At 46.6% G+C, this 19027-nt stretch overlaps 1 protein-coding gene across 17 annotated transcripts in view; it reads right to left on the minus strand.

Annotated features, from left to right (window-relative positions):
* Positions 1-19027, minus strand: part of APBB2 (amyloid beta precursor protein binding family B member 2) — a 291766-nt gene that overhangs the window by 188266 nt on the left and 84473 nt on the right. For 3 of the 17 annotated variants that reach the window (XM_090035806.1, XM_090035809.1, XM_090035810.1), the window contains exon 4: positions 509-577. The exons of the other annotated variants lie outside the window; for them this stretch is intronic. In XM_090035806.1, the coding sequence (XP_089891932.1) occupies positions 509-527 (19 nt within the window). In that variant the 5' untranslated portion in view covers positions 528-577. The remainder of the gene's footprint in view (positions 1-508; positions 578-19027) is intronic. 17 annotated transcript variants of the gene reach the window in all.

Genomic DNA, 19027 nt, shown 5'->3' on the forward strand with positions numbered 1-19027 from the left:
CCTGCCCAAAGGGCAGGAAGTCAGCTGGGGTCATAGGATCCCAGCAAGATAAGCATCCAATTTACTCTTGAAGGTGTTCAATGTAGGTGCTTGAACCACCTCCGCTGGCAGACTGTTCCAGACCTTGGGGGCTCGGACAGTAAAGAAATTCTTCCTTATGTCCAGCCTGAAATGGTCTTGCAGGAGTTTGTGACCGTTCGACCTCGTCATCCCTTGGGGCGCTCTGGTGAACAGACGTTCCCCCAGATCCTGGTGTTCACCCCGATAAACTTATAGGTGGCCATAAGATCACCCCTGAGCCTGCGCTTTTCCAGGCTAATAAGAGAGTGAGTGATAAAAAGGTTCTGGTAAAAAGAAATTAAAACTCCTGGTGGTTTTCTGTTTGGTTGGTAGGTTTTTTGATTGTTTTCTTTTTACTTGTTAATACAAAATTAAAACACATGTGGGCCTGGTAAAAAGAGAAAGATTTTAAAAGACTGCTATGGAAATATGTGAAAGGGCATCTGACCTGGAAGTACTTCTGACATGGATCACAGGGCTTCAGCAATGGATCAGGAAATAGATTATAATTTGAAATCTGAAAAAAGGGATCATTTAAGAAATTAAAAACAAAGAAAAAACACATAAGATACCACATTATAAAAATTGCTAAGAAATGTTATACGTTTAAAGTAAACAATGACAGCATGATGTTGCTATTTGACAGGTGCAGAATGTAGTGGGGCCAGGCTAAAACTAATTAGAACAAGGTCTTAAAAATAAGCATATTTTTAGTGTACGCTTCAGTAAGGAGAAAAGCACAATGTCAACAGTATTCTCATTTTTATAGAAACATATTGTAGGTATTAAAAAAAAACAAAAAACAAAAACATCATGTTCCAAAAAATCAAAAATTGATCTCGCAGCTCTGACTTGCTCAGCTAATGCTTAATGCTCAAGAAAGCACTCACACTGACTTTGCATGCATGAACAAAGAATACTTGCAGGAAGAGTTTGTTGCTGACACTGAACATTAAGGAATATTTTAGTGAACTTGTCCAATGTTAGAAAGCAGAAAAGCAACCCAAATGTGTTTCTTTAATGTAGTATTTTGTTTTACTATGTAGGGTGTAAAGTAATTTTTGAATTAGACAGATAAGTACACTGTAAAGCCTACATATTTTTTCTGAGTCTTTGACTAGGGTTACAAATATGCAGTATCTGAGGTAAGAGCCTTTCAGACTCAGACACAGGGAAAACATTCAAAGCAGATATTTTGTTTCCTACAAAGATTTTTTTTCCCCAATATAAAACACAATATCAGGTTTTGAGTCTATAGCCCAGATGTTGCATAACTTTATTCCTACTCCAAAGCCTGAACACACTAGGAAAACTATTGTGGGGAAGCTGAAGCTTAGGTGATGCTTCTACAGCCCGTGACACAAAGAGGAGAAAGAGAGAGAGAGAGAAAGAGAGAGAGAGGACTCTCGGGAATGGCAAGAAAGGCTCAGCTGGAGTGAAATCAAGAGAAGCTGCTGAACATGGAAGCTGGAGAGGAGATGCTGCTGAAAGACAAACAGGAGCCCAGCAGAGCTAGGAAAGGGAGTTATTGAGTGAATGCTTATAAGGAGACATCAAAAACAGTGTGGGAGACAGAGGGAGCAGAAAGAGAGTGGGTGCAGACAACTAACTAGGCTTCCTTTTGCTTGCAAGGTGCCCAGTCTACACCAAACACCACTGTCTCTTATGATTTCCCTCTGGCTCCTTAAACCTCTTCCTGAAACTTAAGCCAACTTTTGATTCTTTGCTCACACTTGTCTCACTTTCAGCTTTGGCCACTTTACCAGGCCCTGCTGAGCTCCTGCTCCCCTCCCTAGCTTCTTCACTGAGAAGTTTCCGCTTCTGGCTCTTTTCCAGCTTAAGGCTGAGGCTGCCAGCCTCCTCTGCCACATAATTACATTTGTAATTATAGGACTAAACATGCAAACAACTGACTGCAATAACCTAGCAACAATACTACCGTGCTTTAGTGATGCTTTTATAAGCCTTGATAATGGAAACCAAGAATACTGATCTGTCTTTATTTAATGATATTAAGGCACAACAAACTTAAAAACCTGCCATGGACTTTAGCAAATGGAGTGCATCTCATATATGTTGAAGTTCTCCTTTCCTTTCCACCACTCCCAATTTCCTTAAAAGCTAAAATAAAGAGAAAAGACGACATACATGCAACCATATTGTAACCAGTGAAAGGTAGAATGAAATGTTAAGTCTGATGCACTGTCCCTTCCACCATCTTTGTAGGATGTTAGTTCTATTTATAACTTCTACAAAGATAATAATGAACATACATATTTGACTATTCATCTGAAACACACTTCTTCAGAACAATATTTCCTATTAGTTTCATATTAGTTACCTCATTTCATAAGATTTTTCTTAAATCTTGTATTCACTTGAAGCAGTAAACAGAAGATCCTACATTTGCAAAAATAAATACACAAGAAGGAAAAAGCCTACACTTTATGACAAGTTGGACAGCATGACCTAGTTCATCCTTTTCCATTTAATTTTCTTTTTTAATTAGTTTTTTTCCCCTAAGCAGAGGGAAGCAGTCTGGCAGACAATAACCAGAATTAACATCATATGAAGATGAAGAGCATATCACATCTTGGCTCCTTACACACAAGAATAAGGTAGTCTAACACCAGAACTCTTCTTCCAGCAATAATGTTTGTCCAGTAAACCTTAGTTTCTCCTTTTGAATCTTTCTGTTCAAACTCAAGTTGTTTCAGGGCTAAGAGTTGATTTATTTTGTTTACCTTTGTAGGAATGCATACATTTTACAATAAAAAATGTACTATAACATTCACCCTCAACAACTTAACTACTCCCCTTAGAAATGTATGTATTTCATTCTCTCTTTAAAAGCACATGCAAGCTGAAAAACAAAATTCTGAAGTTGGAAAATGGAATTTTTTATAATTAAGATGGAAAAAACAGCGTGCAAGACTCCCCCCAGATCTTATAGTCCCTGTCTACAATGGCACACAATTTTTAACCCATTAAGGAGAGTGATATGTTACTATTACAAAACGGCTCGGTGTACCCAGGGAACTAGAAGCAATCCTAACAAGACTGATGGAAAAAAAGAATAGGACAAGCCATTCTCTGTGTCACATAGTCAGTCTACAAGGGATTGAAACAAACATATAAACAATGCCTCAGAAAGCAAATGTTCCATCCAGATCAGTCACACAATCATGAAAAGAAAACAGTCATCAAAGATCTTTCAAGCTGGCACACAAAATTATATCATCTAAAAACAGACTGTATTATTCAGACTAGAAGATTCGCAGCTTCCACATATATGTGACACAGGTCATTTGACAACACCTAAAGCAGGAAGGAGATGTATTCCAAGCATGACTGCTTCTTGAACAGGGTTAAAAAACCAAGCAGGAACCATTAGCAATGCCAGGTTTCCAACTGTTCTCAATGGCACCAACTCAACACCAAGCTCTTTGATGAGGACAGATGCAAATGAGATTCAAAGCACAAAAACTGGGTTTTAGCACAGTTTCAGCCAAAACAGGGAAGATGTTAACCAACACCCTAACTATCAAGCAAGAGAACAAGAGCAGTATTAGGACTAAACCAAAAACAAACAGGCAGGAGGGATGGGAACCATCTAAGGTCTGCTGAAACGTCTGTTATTTGCAGAATCCCAGTTTTGTTATTGCTCCTGCAAAACCCAAGAACAATGCTACATATTCTTAAGCCTCAGCAACTGGCATATTAATAACTAATTACTATGCATGTATTACAGACATCTCTCATTTTACACTACCCTTTAATCAGCAAAGGGTTGACAGCCTTGCATGAATGAAACGCAGACTTTTCATGGAATTGGCAGCATCAGGATACCTCATCAGGTTAAGGCCATCCACAGATTATCCAGAAATTATTTCACCTCCAAATTACCTGAACACTGTACCTCATTTTGCAGGACAGTCTAAAACTTAAGGGCTGTGTCCCAGCACCCTCAAGGTATTCCTGAAATGAGACATTTGACTTGAATTTGAAAAAACGGACCCTAATTTAACAACCTCACTGCATAGAGCAAGCAACATGCGGTTGCACCTGCTGATAGGGTCCAACATGATGCCATCTGGTCAATCAAGAATGCAGTTACAGTGATTAGGTCTTCTGAGAAGCAGAGTGGATTAGGTCAGGTACCGTGCCATGCAAACACTGCTATTCTGCTTTCAGCTTAGGAGGTATCTGCTACCTCCTAACCCAAAAGCAGTGTAACTTCATTCACGTTAGCCCAGGCTAATCATATCTGCCTACAACACTGCAGAAGCTAAACTGGCTATGCTAAATGGAGCAGATAGTGATGCTGAAGACTTACATTTCCAGAGGTGTGTACAGCATCTAGGACTGTCTTGCACTTGCTCACCCAAAGTCAGTCATTTTAGCATTTTGAGTTAATTTTTCATTACTGAGAAAGATGCATTTGGAAGAGCACCTTACACTGAAGCAATGCTGCACAAACAATAGCTGTTTGTCTATGGCCAGAGCAGTCTCATGATTCTGTTAGAATACCACAGAAGACTTTGTTATCCTTTGGAAGCATCCTGGCAAGTTTGTCTGCCCACTGCCAATGCCAGAAGCACTCAGATCAATGTAAATAATCCTTTAAATGTAATAGCCATATCTGATTAGTTTTTATACATAATGCACACAATCTAATATACCACTGGCAGTAGTGTAATTAGGAGTGGGCAAGGGGAACCCAACCCCAGGTGTTGATTAAGACATGGACACCAGAACAGAGGCCGGGGTTGGAGAGTAGGGAACATTAGATAGGTGCAGTTATGCTGCTACTCTGGCAGCTACAGGCTCAGGCTACATCGAATCTGGCTGTGTCTTCGGGGATGCTCCAGAGTCGTGGCAGTCAAGTACTGGGGAGAAGGAGCAGGGAGTGAAGACCACCCCCAACCTCCGCCCCCCCCAAATGAATTAGGTGTTTTATTTCTTTGCTTAGCATGATATTGAGCAGCACTTGGGTGACATGTGAGAGGTCTAACCCCTTGCTGGGGAGACACTTTTCCCCCACAGCTACTGGGACCCCAAGGCTTCCCTGGCTCTATCCCTTGTCTCCTTCCTCCCCTGTGCAGCTGTAGCCAGCAGCTGGCAAGACCCTTCAACCCACTTGCTTCCAACCCCTGGATCCTGGACACCATCCAGAACTGCAGCTGTCCAGGACATAAACCCTACCCAAGCATGTGTCTGGCCCCATTCCCTGCCATGATCCCCACTGCCCAGGATGCTAAAGGAGTTTGCAGCCTCTGACAATGGATGACTATCATATCCAGAAACCAGCAAATAAAGCAAAATCACAAGATCAGAGTGATTAACCTAAATCTCTTTGACACTGAATATGATGTGACAAGATGAATCTTATTGCCTTAGCCTTTTGGCACTCAGACCTTGTTCCAAGCAGTAGGCGATAAGAAGCAAATTAGATGGTTAAGTAAATTGTAAATAATCCATTAATACCCTATAGGAGACAGCAGAGAAGAAAAGTAATAACAATAACAACAACAGTATAAATTGTACAGTATGGCAAGAAAACCCAACTCCACAGATCCCCATTCATTCCTGCAAGCTGGGACTCATTCCAGTTTACTGAACTGTAATTTCCAGTAAGTTAACAATAACAGTAATAAAAATTAGGGGAGTTGAATACAGCTTAATTAAAATGCTCAAATAAGACACCTAAAGCACATTTTCAAAATCTAAATACAAGTGACCTGATTTTAAAATGCTGAGTTTCTGCTGCTCTGATGAACTAATACTAATTGTAGATGATCAACACCACAGCAACTCAATCCATTATATCTGGATCCTGAAATATGGGTGAAATGGTATAATTTTAGGCACTTGCATCCTTAAATTTAACCTCTGCTCATTTACTTATGGGTCATCTAGTTTTAATTATTTATACTTTATTATATGCTAGTGAAAGTATATTTTGGAAATTTAGTATATCTTGGTACCACAAGACATCAGCATATATGCCCTACATTCTTCTAAGGTCATAGGTAAACCCAGGATTTGGTAAAAGGGGTAGAGAAGTAGCGACCAGGGCTACAGGGGTGGTTGTACCGTTGGGATAGACAGATCACACTGTGGGAGTAGCAGCCACGGACTTTTTTAAGCCCCTGAAACAAGCAGGAATTCCTGCCTCCCCTCCCACCCCAGCACCTACAACCTTCCCCTTCCATGCTTAGTGGCATCGTCCCTCCCTTCCCATTCCCCCTCACCCCACCTCATCTACTATACCTACTGTCCACAGCTGACCCTGGAGAGCTGCAGAGTCACTCCCATTCAAACTGGACTGCATATGGAGCAAGACTCAGCCAGGGACAGCAACAGTGGCAGAGGCAGCAAATTGGCTGCCCCTCTATGTGCCTGCTCCTGGGCTGTCAGGAAATACCCAAGAGGATTGGACAAGGTAGACAATCCCACCCAAAGCTGCCCCCGCCCCCCACTGCCTGGTCCTGGCCAGCCCTCACACTGGAGTATCTTTGGAATTCTTCCTATCCCCCAGGTCAATGGGGGGATGGGGCAGTGGCAGGCAGGGGAATTCAGACAAGAAGGGGAAGGAAAGTGCTGTTGAGCACAGATGGGAAGAGAGGAAGGATTCTTATCTGATTTGGAGATTTAAGAAGCCCCCGCTGCTCCTCCTGCAGTGTGGTCTGAAAGGGGGTGTGACCGTGCCACTGTATTCCCTCTAGACTTGACCCTGGGTGAGACCATCAGGTTATTTTCCAGGACAGAATTACTGTTTTTTCAGATAAAGCAAATAAAGATTGCCAAGATTTAAATACATGGTCCAAAAGTGAACCTTCTATATCAGGGCGGGTAATTATTTTGGGCTGAGGGCCACTTACCCAGTTTTGGCAAGCTGTCGAGGGCTGCACGGGTAGCCCCGGCCATTGACAGGTGCCCCGCCCCCGATCACCATCTTGGGACCAATGTCCCAGGGCCAGCACCAGTGGGGACCAGAGCAGGGTGCAGGCTGGCAGGGGTCTGTGAAGCTAGGCTGGGCTGCACCAGCAGGGAGAGTGGGGAACTGGCCCAGCTCCATAACGCCCCTGCCAGCCGGGACCCTGTACCCCTGCCACCTTGCTCTAGGCCCTGCTGACACTGGCCCTGGGACACCGGTATAGGCCCTGTCCTCCCGTGCCTACTCATTCCCAGTGCCCCCCCAGCCCTGCAGTACAGGCGGGGGGCAGCATACTGCCCCAACCCCCTGCTCACTGGCAGGGAAGGAGCGGGTGCAAAGCGTGGGGAAAGCAGCCCCTCCCCTGCCCCATGGCTGGTGCACACTGTTGCTGTCGCTTGCAGCCCACACGGGGCTGTCCTGAGCAAACACAGGCAGCCCCAGGTGGGCTGCAAACGGTTGCAGCACAGGGCACTGGCCACGGGATGGGCAAGGAGCCTTTTTCCCCCCACACTCAGCACCAGCCTGTAACCCGCCCCCGCTGCCAGCCCGGGCCGTGCGCCAGCTCTGGGCTCACCCATCGGGGCTGTGCCACGGTGGCAGCAGCAGCTGCACCCCCCCCCCCCACACACACACACACTTGCCGTGTTGGGCAGTGTTTGCTGCTGCTGCTGCCCGCCCCATGGGCCGGATAGAATGGCCTCGCAGGTGGAATCCAGCCTCCGCCCCTCCCTTCATCCTTTTCTGCTCTTTCTTACCATCTGCAGATTACACATGCTGGCAACACCTTGAAAGTATCTGGGATCATATTCTGTGGAATACCAGCAGTTTCTACTAATGTCATTCAGTTATGTCCCACCTATGAATCCACTGCAGTAATTCAACAGGCTGTACTTCAATACAAGATGCTTTTTTCAACAGGGAAACCAGTTATTCTCCACATTTCCAGTCTGTAATTTGCGTTCTCATTAAAGACTGAACTAAAATTGGACTCATTACAAGAAAGGAAATGAGAACTATAAGCCAGTTAGGCTGAAATTAAATTTGCCTACAAAAATCACAATTTTTCCTTCTACAAAATCTTAATGGCACAAACAGGAAATACAGTGACAGTTATAAACAGCTAATGTATAAACCAACTCCTGTTGCTCTCTTTAAGCAGACTGAATAGTAAGAAAGTAATTGCTGTAAGAAACAACTGTATCATACAGTTACTATGCATAAATTTGATTGATTATTAGAAGAGCTGACTATCATTTTACTTTTAGCCTATTAGAAAAAAGCTAAAGGGACAGCCTCTAGAGAGTTTTGCTGCACTGTGTTGGTAAAACCTCAATTCCAACTGCCTAGAGCTAAACAAAGCCATGTCCACAAATGAAATCAAGATGTCAAGCCTGTCTTATGGCCCTCATAATAATCAATTCATACGGAAGTGGAAGCAAAATAGAACAAAAAATAACTGAACATATTAGCATATAGATAATGATATTCTGATGAAATTACAGGGATCTAGGTTTCCCATGGAAAAACAGATGAAAACATTGATTTCTCATTTTAACAAAGAAACCTGCAGATTTTGCAGTTTTGCAGTGAACTCTCTGCAGCCTGGCAGACTTCCAGCCTGCAGGGGCCTGGGGGGAGTGGGAAGAGGGCCCTCAAGCAGAGGACTCCATGAGCATGGTCCCAGGCAGCCTGGAGAGCAGCTCCTATAGGTGGGTGGGGGGGGTGAGAAAATTGAGGCCTCCATAGGGAGAGAGGGAGGGAGTTGGGCAGGGCTGGGGATGGCACTGTTAGAAATATTATTAAAAATGCATTATCAATAGCAGATTTAGAAAAAAAAAACACAGCTGCTAGCCCTCCTTGTCTCCTTAATGGGAGAGGGAAGGGGGGGGTTGGAAATTGAAGGGAAAACCACCAAAGGCCCTTTGTACTAAGCTATCACTCTCTCTTTGTTCTGCAAATTTACTATCTCTTTTGTTACACTAAATCACACTTTCTTTCATGACCCCCACATTCTTAGGCTAAGATAAGAGCAAATGCCATTTTAGCCTTCAGGTTGAACCTTGAGTAACCTTGGATCCCTTCTACGCACGCGTGATAACCTAACGCATATTAAGCCTATCCGCCCCGCATACTTAAGTAGTTAATTATAATGCACATGGGACGTATGAAGCGACATGTTTACATATATGTTTGTATGAATCGGAAATGAGTTGTAAAAGTTCCTCCTTCTGCACACGTGGTCAGGAGAGAGGGGATAAAAGCCTGCTAATGATTGTGCCCGGGGGCAGAGTGTTTGATCTTTTGTCTCTCTCTCTGACCCTATTTGCAAATATATACCTTTTGTGTTGCTAATAGAGTGTGTCTGTAGCTAAAGGTTTTTTTCCTCCTCCCGAGAAACGAACCACGATTTTTATATCAATAATTGGCGCCCAACGTGGGGCTTCTCGAGGACTACCCCGGAATTCAGTGACAGAGCACCTCCGGTACCAGGGGTTGTGCGCACCGAGCCGACTTTGGACTCGCCCTGGAATTTGAGGTTTAAGTCCGAATATCCGGGAAGTTAAAGGAAGTATCCCATGTAAATTCTGAGTTTCTGGAGAGGCAGACACACTTTGGAATTTGGATCGAGATCTCTGGGGTATCTGAGTGAGTATACGAATTCCCTTTGCCCAATCTGGTGTACGGATCTAAAACAAAGGATGTGTAAGTTTGCTGAGAAATTCTAGGCTTAGCTCTCATTGTAAATCATCTGTTGTTGAGATCTTTTTGGTATTTGGTGTGCCTTGAGCGCATTTTTGTGGGCAAATGGGTACGAGTCGCTCTCGTGTAGAAAACAATATTGATACCCCTCTAAAAGTCTTATTACGTCATTTTAATAAATTTGCAAAGCCGGCCGATTATGGAATAAAAATGAAAAAAGGTGATTTAACTAAGTTTTGTCAACTCGAGTGGCCAACATTTGGGGTCCACTGGACCCCGAAAGGATCCTTTGTGCTAAAAGAAGTGATAGCTATCCATGAAATTGTTATGCAAAATGGGTATTGGAATCAGTTTCCTTATATTGATTGTTGGTTGTGGGTGGTTCAAAATCAGCCACCTTGGATTAAGAATTACTTAGCAAAGTCTCATGTGATGCTTGTTAAGAAAAAGGCTCGGGGGGGCCGCCTGTACTTCCTGAGTCTAATGAGGGGGGGGATTCTGAATTGACTAAGTACCGGACCCGTGCTCCGGTTGCCCTGTCGGGTAGCGAAGATGAGTCAGACGCCTCCTCGGCATCCAGTCCTTCTGCACCACTGCCCCCTCCCTTAGAGAGACCACCACCGACGTACCAATGCATACCTAATGAGTTAGAGCGTGAGCCTCAGCCAAGTGCCTCATCTGAATCAGGAAATAAGGGTTATTATTTGCGCAAGCCTGTAGAGTCACAGCCGGTGTTGAACTGTCCGATGCGAGAGGTTATTGGGGAAGGAGGCACTGCAACTTTTGTCTACACCCCATTTAGCACTTCAGATTTATTTAACTGGAAGAATCAGAGCCCCTCTTTTCGTGAAGACCCTGAAAAGATGAGGGATTTGTTTCGATCTATTGGGCAGACTCATCGACCCACTTGGGCTGATGTCCAGATGATGCTCCAGACCCTCCTAACCCCGGAGGAGAGGAGATTAGTGTTAGGTACAGCAGAGCGTATTGCAGCAGCCAGAGTTGAGTCAGAGGGTGCTGCTGGTCGTACTCTGCGTGATACCTGCCCTGTAGAAGAGCCGAGATGGGACAATCATACTGCAGAGGGCAGAGAGCTGAGTGCACGGTATTTGGGAATTATAGTGGAAGCAATGGGAAAGGCAGTGCCTCGGATTACCAATCTGTCTAAATTGTATGAGGTGAGACAGGGAAGAGAGGAGGATCCCTCAGCTTTCCTTGGGAGGCTGTATGAGGCGTTTCGCAGGTTTTCGGATCTGGATCCAGAAGCCCCGGATAACCAGCGCATGGTAAATCTTATGTTTATTGGTCAATCTGCTGCTGATATCCGTAAGAAGTTACAGAAAACTGAGGGAGGTGCTGGGAAACCGATTTCAGAGCTGGTGGAAATTGCATATAAGGTGTATGGGAATCGTGAGCAAGTGCAGGAGCGCAAGGAGGATAAAAAGGCTCAGCGACAGATGGCAGCACTAGCAGCTGCTATAACTGGAGGGAACCCTGGAAAGGCTGGGATACAGAAGAGGAAGGGAGAAAGAGTGGGAGCAGATGTTTGTGCTTATTGCAAGGAGAAAGGACACTGGAAGAGGGAATGCCCGAAGTTGAAGGAGAAGAGAGAGGGGGAACCGAGAGGTCACCTCATGCGGGCAGAAGACAAGGGTGAGGATTCAGAATGAAGGGGACAGGGATCTAAGACCACTACCCTTCGGGTTGGAGCCCGAGAAGATCCCATGGTAACCATTAGGGTTGGTGGCAAAAACTTTAAAGCCTTGGTGGATACTGGGGCTACATTTTCAATGATTCCAGAAAAAAACCCCTGTGCAGGAACTAGTGAACAGCATGTACTTGTAGAAGGGATTGAGGGAATGCAAACTCGACTCCCTGTTTGTAAACCACTCCTCACCAAGGTGGGAGACCATTTGCTCGAGCACTCCTTTGTGTATTCTCCAAGTTGCCCGGTTGCACTCCTTGGGCGGGACTTACTCACAAAATTGCAAGCTGAAATCTTTTTCAGAGACGATCAGATGGTGGTCCAGCTACCTGTCAAGCAGAGCTCGAACTATCAGATGGCTCTCCTGGAGGACCGACGCCCTGCAGTAAGTCCAGAAGATCACATGACTGGAGTAGACCCCTCAGTATGAGCTGATGGAACCCCTGCGCGAGCTAAGTTCGCCTCCCCGGTAAGGATCGTACTCAAGGATGGGGAGGGGCCCGTTCGGGTAAAGCAGTACCCACTCAGCCGAGCGGCCAGAGCTGGACTCAAGCCGTTAATAGAGAAATACAAGAGGTACGGATGGCTAGTGGAAGGGTCTTCACCCTATAACACCCCATTCTTGGAGTGCCAAAGGCAGATGGGGTCTCATACAGACTGGTCCAAGACTTACGGGCAGTAAATAAGAAGGTCCTTTCAGACCATCCTGTAGTCCCGAACCCTCACACGATTTTGACACAAGTACCGGGGGAAGCTGAAATATTTTCAGTGCTAGATTTGAAAGATGCTTTCTTCTCTATTCCTCTTCACCGAGAGAGTCAAAAATTGTTTGCTTTTGAATGGGAGGATCCAGATACTTTCCATAAAGCCCAACTCATGTGGACAGTTCTTCCACAAGGATTTATAGCAGCCCCCCATATTTTCGGACTTGCCCTTCAGAAGGACTTGGGGGAATGGAAGGGATCACACCCCGCAGTGACTCTCCTCCAGTATGTGGATGACCTGCTAGTTGCAAGCCCAAACTTGCAGCTCTGCGAGGAAGCCACCAGGTCACTCCTAAACACTCTGGGGAAAAAAGGATATAAAGTCTCTAGAGAAAAAGCCCAAATATGTCAGCCTGAAGTCACATTTTTGGGATATAAGCTCTCAAAAGGAGTCAGAGCCCTGAGTGCAGATCGCATACAGGCGATTCAAGGTCTAACCCAGTCACCCAAGGGGCTGCGAGCATTCCTAGGGCTAACTGGGTTCTGTCGACTATGGATACCAGATTACGGTGGGAAGGCTAGACCACTGTATGAATCCCTGACTAAGGAGAGTCTCACTAAATGGAAATGGAATAAAGAAATGCAGCATGCTTTTGATCTGCTGAAGGCAGCATTAACCCAGCCCCCAGCCTTAGCCATCCCAAACAGTAAAAAGCCATATCGACTGTATGTTCATGAGAATCGAGGGGTTGCATCAGGGGTGCTGACACAGCCATCGGGCCCGACCTGGAGACCCGTGGGATATTATTCAAAGGTTCTAGATCCAGTTGCACTCGGGTGGCCAGCCTGTCTTCGGGCTGTGGCAGCCACAGCAGTGGTTGTTGAAGAAGCCCAGAAGATAGTCATGGGTGCGGATATGGAAATACTCACTCCTCATGGAGTTCCCCAGATCCTAGGGACTGAGGGAGGGAAATTTCTTAACCCCTCCAGACAATCACGGTATGAGATATTTTTGCTCTCTAATCCAGGACTTACTTTCAAACATACTACAGCCTTAAACCCTGCAACCTTGCTGCCAAAGCCAGGGCAACCGACGCATGACTGCCTTGAGGTCCTGAATCAGACCACGCAGGTGCGACCTGATCTTGCTGAGGACCCAATTGAAGACCCAGATGTTGAATACTTTGTGGACGGCTCCAGCTCTGTCATCGATGGAAAAAGACGAACAGGATGTGCAGTGGTAACCTTGGATAAGGTAGTATGGAGGGAGTCATTGCCGAGCTCATGGTCGGCACAGGCCGCAGAACTCACTGCGCTCACCCGAGCATTACAGCTGGGGACAGACCAGCGAGTTAATATATACACTGACTCTCGCTATGCTTTTTCTACAGTCCATGCGCACGGACTATTGTGGAAAGAAAGGGGTTTCATTACTGCCTCTGGGAATAAGATTGCTAATGGCCCCCAGATTATCAAACTACTAGAGGCACTCCACCAGCCTAAAGAGGTAGCAGTCATTCATGTGCGGGCCCATGGGAAGGCTGCTGAGAAAAAGCATAAGCTTGGAAATGCAAAGGCTGATGCAGCAGCAAAGGAAGCTGCATTTATTGGGGGAGAAGCGGAAGAGGTATCCAAGCAGGCCATGTCCCATGCCATATGGCCATACGTTCAGGATTTAGTCCCACAGTATTCCCCTGAAGAAGATAAATTTGCACAGAAAGCTTGTGCAGAAAAGAACTCCCAGGGGTGGTGGATAGTACCAGGAGGGAAAGTCATGATACCCAGGCCATTGCTTCGGGAGGTGCTGCAACAGCTCCATGCAAGAACCCATATGGGAGGTTTGGCCATGGGTGATCTAATGATCCGCCAAGCAGTAGCCCCAGGGCTATATGTAGAAGCTCAGCGCATTGCTACCAAGTGCATCACATGCCAGAAAGTAAACCCTCGAAGGAAACCCCCTGTGCCAATGGGAGGTAGACCCTGGGCAGCGTACCCTGGACAGGCATGGCAGATTGATTTTGCCGAGCTCCCACGGTCCAGACATCACGGGTTTTTACTTGTCATGGTAGACCAGCTCTCTGGTTGGGTCGAGGCTTGGCCCACCAGGACTGCCACTGCAGCTACAGTAGTGAAGTATTTGTTACAGGAGATCATTCCCCGGTATTCCCTGCCTGAGTCCATCAAGTCGGATCAAGGACAACACTTTGTGGGAAAAGTGGTTCAAGAAGTCGCACAAGCTCTCAAGGTTACTTGGAAACTACACACACCATGGAGACCACAGAGTTCAGGACAAGTGGAACGCATGAATAGAACTTTAAAGACTTTGCTCACCAAAATCTGTATTGAAACACGCCTTAAGTGGCCTCAAGCATTGCCGCTAGCTCTTACTTGCATTCGAAACACTCCCCGACGGGGCCTCAAATTGACCCCATATGAAATTATGTTTGGCAAGCCGCCTCGAGTCTTACCTCCTGGGATGCGAGAGAATGTAACTTTTGAATTAGGTAATAGTGAGCTTCATACATATGTTATTGCCTTGCAGTCTGTCTTGTTTTCTCTTCACAGGTATGCAGCCTCCTTTCAGCGTCTGCCTTTAGATGTACCGGTACATGACTTCTCCCCGGGAGACTGGGTCTTGGTGCAGCGGTGGAAAAAGGAGCCTTTGACTGAGAGGTCGAGTGGCCCTTTCCAGGTACTTCTAACAACCCACACCGCTGTAAAGATTACTGGCCATGATCGTACCCGTGTGAAACGACATCCACAAGCGTCAGAGGACAACATCTCCCAAGACGAACTCACTCCGGAAGCTGAGTCGTCTTCGGAACAAGAAGCCAGCAAGTGGAGCTGTGAACCTACTGGTGATCTCCAAGTGCGCCTGAGACGGCTTAATCAAAGCTCAGAAAATTAGACAAGAAAGTAAAAGGGAAAATATGGTGGGAATCTTAATGTGCCTTGTTGTTATCTGCATAATGAAAGAAGCAGAATTGAGCAGCCTTAACCGCTGGCTCACACCCTCGCTTTCCCAAATTGCTCCCCCAGGGACAAATTTGTATGTTGATATGATGGAAAGAATTGCAGGTACTTTTAATCTTACCAACTGCTGGGCCTGTGGGGGGCTTCGGGAGGCCGGAGGCCAGTGGCCTTGGAGGGCTTTTCCTTTGGCCCCGAAATGGCTAGTAAGTAGTAAGGCAGATGTTAAAAGTACTAGTCAAAAATGGGATGAGAACCACAGTTGGGAACTTTCCCAAGTGGCGTTAGGAGAGTATTGCATCAGTAATAATGGTACAGGAAAAAGGTTGGGACACAGCCGTTGCATATGGACTTTAAAAGTAAGGTGGATGAACCTTACAAGATTAGAACGGCTTTATTATCCTAATAGCCCAGGGTATAATCGGCTAGTGTGGCAGCATCCCAATGGAACAATTGTGTGGTTTAATAAGTACTGGAGTGCCACAAATCAAAGTGATGATCGGACAGATTGTACAGACAAGAACCAGGATGGGCTATGGGAATGTTCCATGAAAGGAGGCCACGCAGTTGCTGGTCCTTTGGGTCCAGAAGGAGGCTTGGGGTTTCCCGAGATGCCCTATGGTTGGGCCCCTCCAAATGCCACCAATAGAGAAAATAGGGCCTTAAGAGGATACTATTGGATTTGCGGACGATGGGCCTATACAATACTACCACAGGGGTGGACAGGAACTTGCTATATGGGAGTAATTGTACCAGCTTTCTTTTTGTTACCGTCTGAGGTTGGAAATAAGCTGGGAGTCTCTTTGTATGATGATTGGAAAAGGGCCAAGAGAAGTATTGATGTAAGTCTGACACAGGGTAGCTCCCAAAAGTGGAAGGAGGATGAGTGGCCTCCTCAGAGGATTATTGAGTATTATGGACCAGCTACATGGGCTAATGATGGGAGTTGGGGATACCGGACACCAATATATATGCTGAATAGAATCATCCGGTTGCAGGCAGTCTTGGAAGTAATTACTAACCAGACCGCCACTGCTCTCGAGTTATTGGCCCGACAAAGTTCTCAGATGAGAGCAGCCATATACCAAAATCAGATGGCCTTAGACTATTTACTTACAGAGGAAGGCGGAGTCTGCGGAAAGCTCAACCTTTCTAATAGTTGCCTCCAAATAGATGACAACGGGAAAGCAGTCTTAGAGATTGCCAAAGAGATTAGAAAAATAGCCCATGTACCAATACAAACGTGGGAAACCACATGGAATAAGGACTGGTGGTTTCAATTATTTGGAGGACCCTGGTGGAAAAAGGTAGGGTTTGTGCTTTTGTGTGCTCTAACTGGTTTGATTTTTATCCCTTGCCTTATTCCTTGTCTCACTAGATTGATAACCACCACGGTAGAAGGAATGCAGGTCGCAGCAGTCCCTCTAAAAGCACAGACTGCTGCAAAGGTCATGGTCCTCAGAAAAATTCCTCGTAATTATCTTGATATGCCCGAATGAAGTAAAGATCAGAAAGCATCTTGAGGGGGGATATTGTTAGAAATATTATTAAAAATGCATTATCAATAGCAGATTTAGAAAAAAAAAACACAGCTGCTAGCCCTCCTTGTCTCCTTAATGGGAGAGGGAAGGTGGGGGTTGGAAATTGAAGGGAAAACCACCAAAGGCCCTTTGTACTAAGCTATCACTCTCTCTTTGTTCTGCAAATTTACTATCTCTTTGTTACACTAAATCACACTTTCTTTCATGACCCCCACATTCTTAGGCTAAGATAAGAGCAATTGCCATTTCAGCCTTCAGGTTGAACCTTGAGTAACCTTGGATCCCTTCTACGCACGCGTGATAACCTAATGCATATTAAGCCTATCCGCCCCGCATACTTAAGTAGTTAATTATAATGCACATGGGACGTATGAAGCGACATGTTTACATATATGTTTGTATGAACCGGAAATGAGTTGTAAAAGTTCCTCCTTCTGCACACGTGGTCAGGAGAGAGGGGATAAAAGCCTGCTAATGATTGTGCCCGGGGGCAGAGTGTTTGATCTTTTGTCTCTCTCTCTGACCCTATTTGCAAATATATACCTTTTGTGTTGCTAATAGAGTGCGTCTGTAGCTGAAGGTTTTTTTCCTCCTCCCGAGAAACGAACCACGATTTTTATATCAGCACTGCTGCCCAGCTGGGCAGTGTGGGGGGCTTGCAGCCCAGGGTTGCAATGGGTGTCCGCAGGGCCCCAACAAAGTGGGACAGGGCTATGGGTGGCTCATCGTGGGGCAGAGGGGTGGGGCCTACTCCCCGCTGCTGCATGCACTCCCAGGGGGCCAAGGGTTACCTATGCCCCCCAGATGTGTGCAAGAGGCAGAGGTGGATGCAGGTTACTTGCTGTGGGCTCAGGCTCCCGCCCTTCTGCCCTCCCCCAGGGCCTCCACAGTCCAGTGGGTGCAACCCGGCACTGAAAGGAACAGAGGGGCCATGCAGGGATCTCTGTGCTGCTGCAAGCTCCACACTGCCCTGGTGACACATCACCTGCCTGCACGGCAACAGTAAGGGGTACAACCCAGTGTCACTGCTCCCACAGCTACTGCATGCATAGGGGATACCTCAGCCAGGGCAGCAAGGAGATCCCTGCGCAGCTCCACTGTTCCCTGAAGCACCAGATTGCACCCACTAGACTATGGAGGCCACAGGGGAAGGCAGCAGTGGCCCAAGCCTGCAGTAGGCAGTGCACACCCGCCCCATGCACAGATCTGGGAGGCATGGGCCCCCCTGCTCCCCCCAACCGTGTGCACAGTTGCAGGGAGCCAGGCCCACCCCACACACAAGCCTGCAGCAGGCAGGAGAGCTGGGCTATGATACGCCATGCTGTAGCAGCCACTGCTTTTTGCTGAGGGCAAGGAGCTGTGGACCGGGGTCCCTGGCTCCGCAGCCCTGGCAACTGGTGGCTCCCTCAAACAAGGCTGGAGGGGTGGGTGGGAAGGGACCTCTGCTTGGGGGGTGAGGGGCTGGGGGAGGGGTGTGTGTGTGAGGAATAAGGAGCACAAGCAGAGGCAGGGTGCGGTGGAGTTAAGGGCATAAGTAGGGCCGGGGGGGGGAGGGGGGGGAGGGGTGTCAGAAGCCCTTCATTTTAATCATGGATTTGGGGTATTTAATCAGATAAATTGTGATTTTTTTATTAGGAAAAACCAGGATCCCTGCTAGGTTACAACAAGCATGGAACTTGGCATGAAAGAAGCAATAATATTATTTGTTATTGTTAGCCTGAAATCTAAGAAAGCCCCATTCAGAATACACAGAAAAGTTAATTCTGAATGTCAGACTTTTTTACACTATTTCCTTCTTGCAGTGCTATTTTTCCATAAAGCCATAAACCTATACTTCAGCAATAAAACAAGTGAACAGGGACAGCAAACAGGTAAGTTTGCAAACAGTTTGCTGGGAGCAAGAAGAGGAAAGGGAAAAGAAAAAGGAACCAGGCTTCAGATCCTGCTCTGCAAGGTAAGTGAGCCAAGGGCGGAATAAGCCCCCTCCCTGCCCCCTTCACCTCAGGGGCCCAAGCTGGCCAGCATTTGGCCACACTCCTGCCACTGAACTGGTTGGGAGGGTGGGGGGGGAGGATGATGTCCTGGGGAGCACAAGCCTCTTCCCAGTGTGGGGGGCTGTGCTGCTGATGGGAACCAGGCAAGGAGAGCTGCCACAGCCTGCACAGAGCAAGTGGCGGCCGCGGGGCTTGGAGGAGTGGCTACAGGAGCTCAGCTGAATTTTTGGGGTGGCCATAGCTCCCCAAACCTCCCTTAGTGCTGCTGCAACCACCACTGCTTGTCCTGTGCAGTCTGCAGCAGCTCCGCTGACCTGGCTCCTGCCCACAGCACAGCCCCCCACCGGGATACCATGGGATACCACAGCACAGCTCCCTTGGGATACCATGATGGGGGCGGCTGCCCCTCAGGT

The sequence above is a fragment of the Crocodylus siamensis genome, chromosome 2 (genome assembly GCF_052110815.1).
Source record: "Crocodylus siamensis isolate JL-2025a chromosome 2, ASM5211081v1, whole genome shotgun sequence".
Taxonomy (NCBI): Eukaryota; Metazoa; Chordata; order Crocodylia; family Crocodylidae; genus Crocodylus; species Crocodylus siamensis.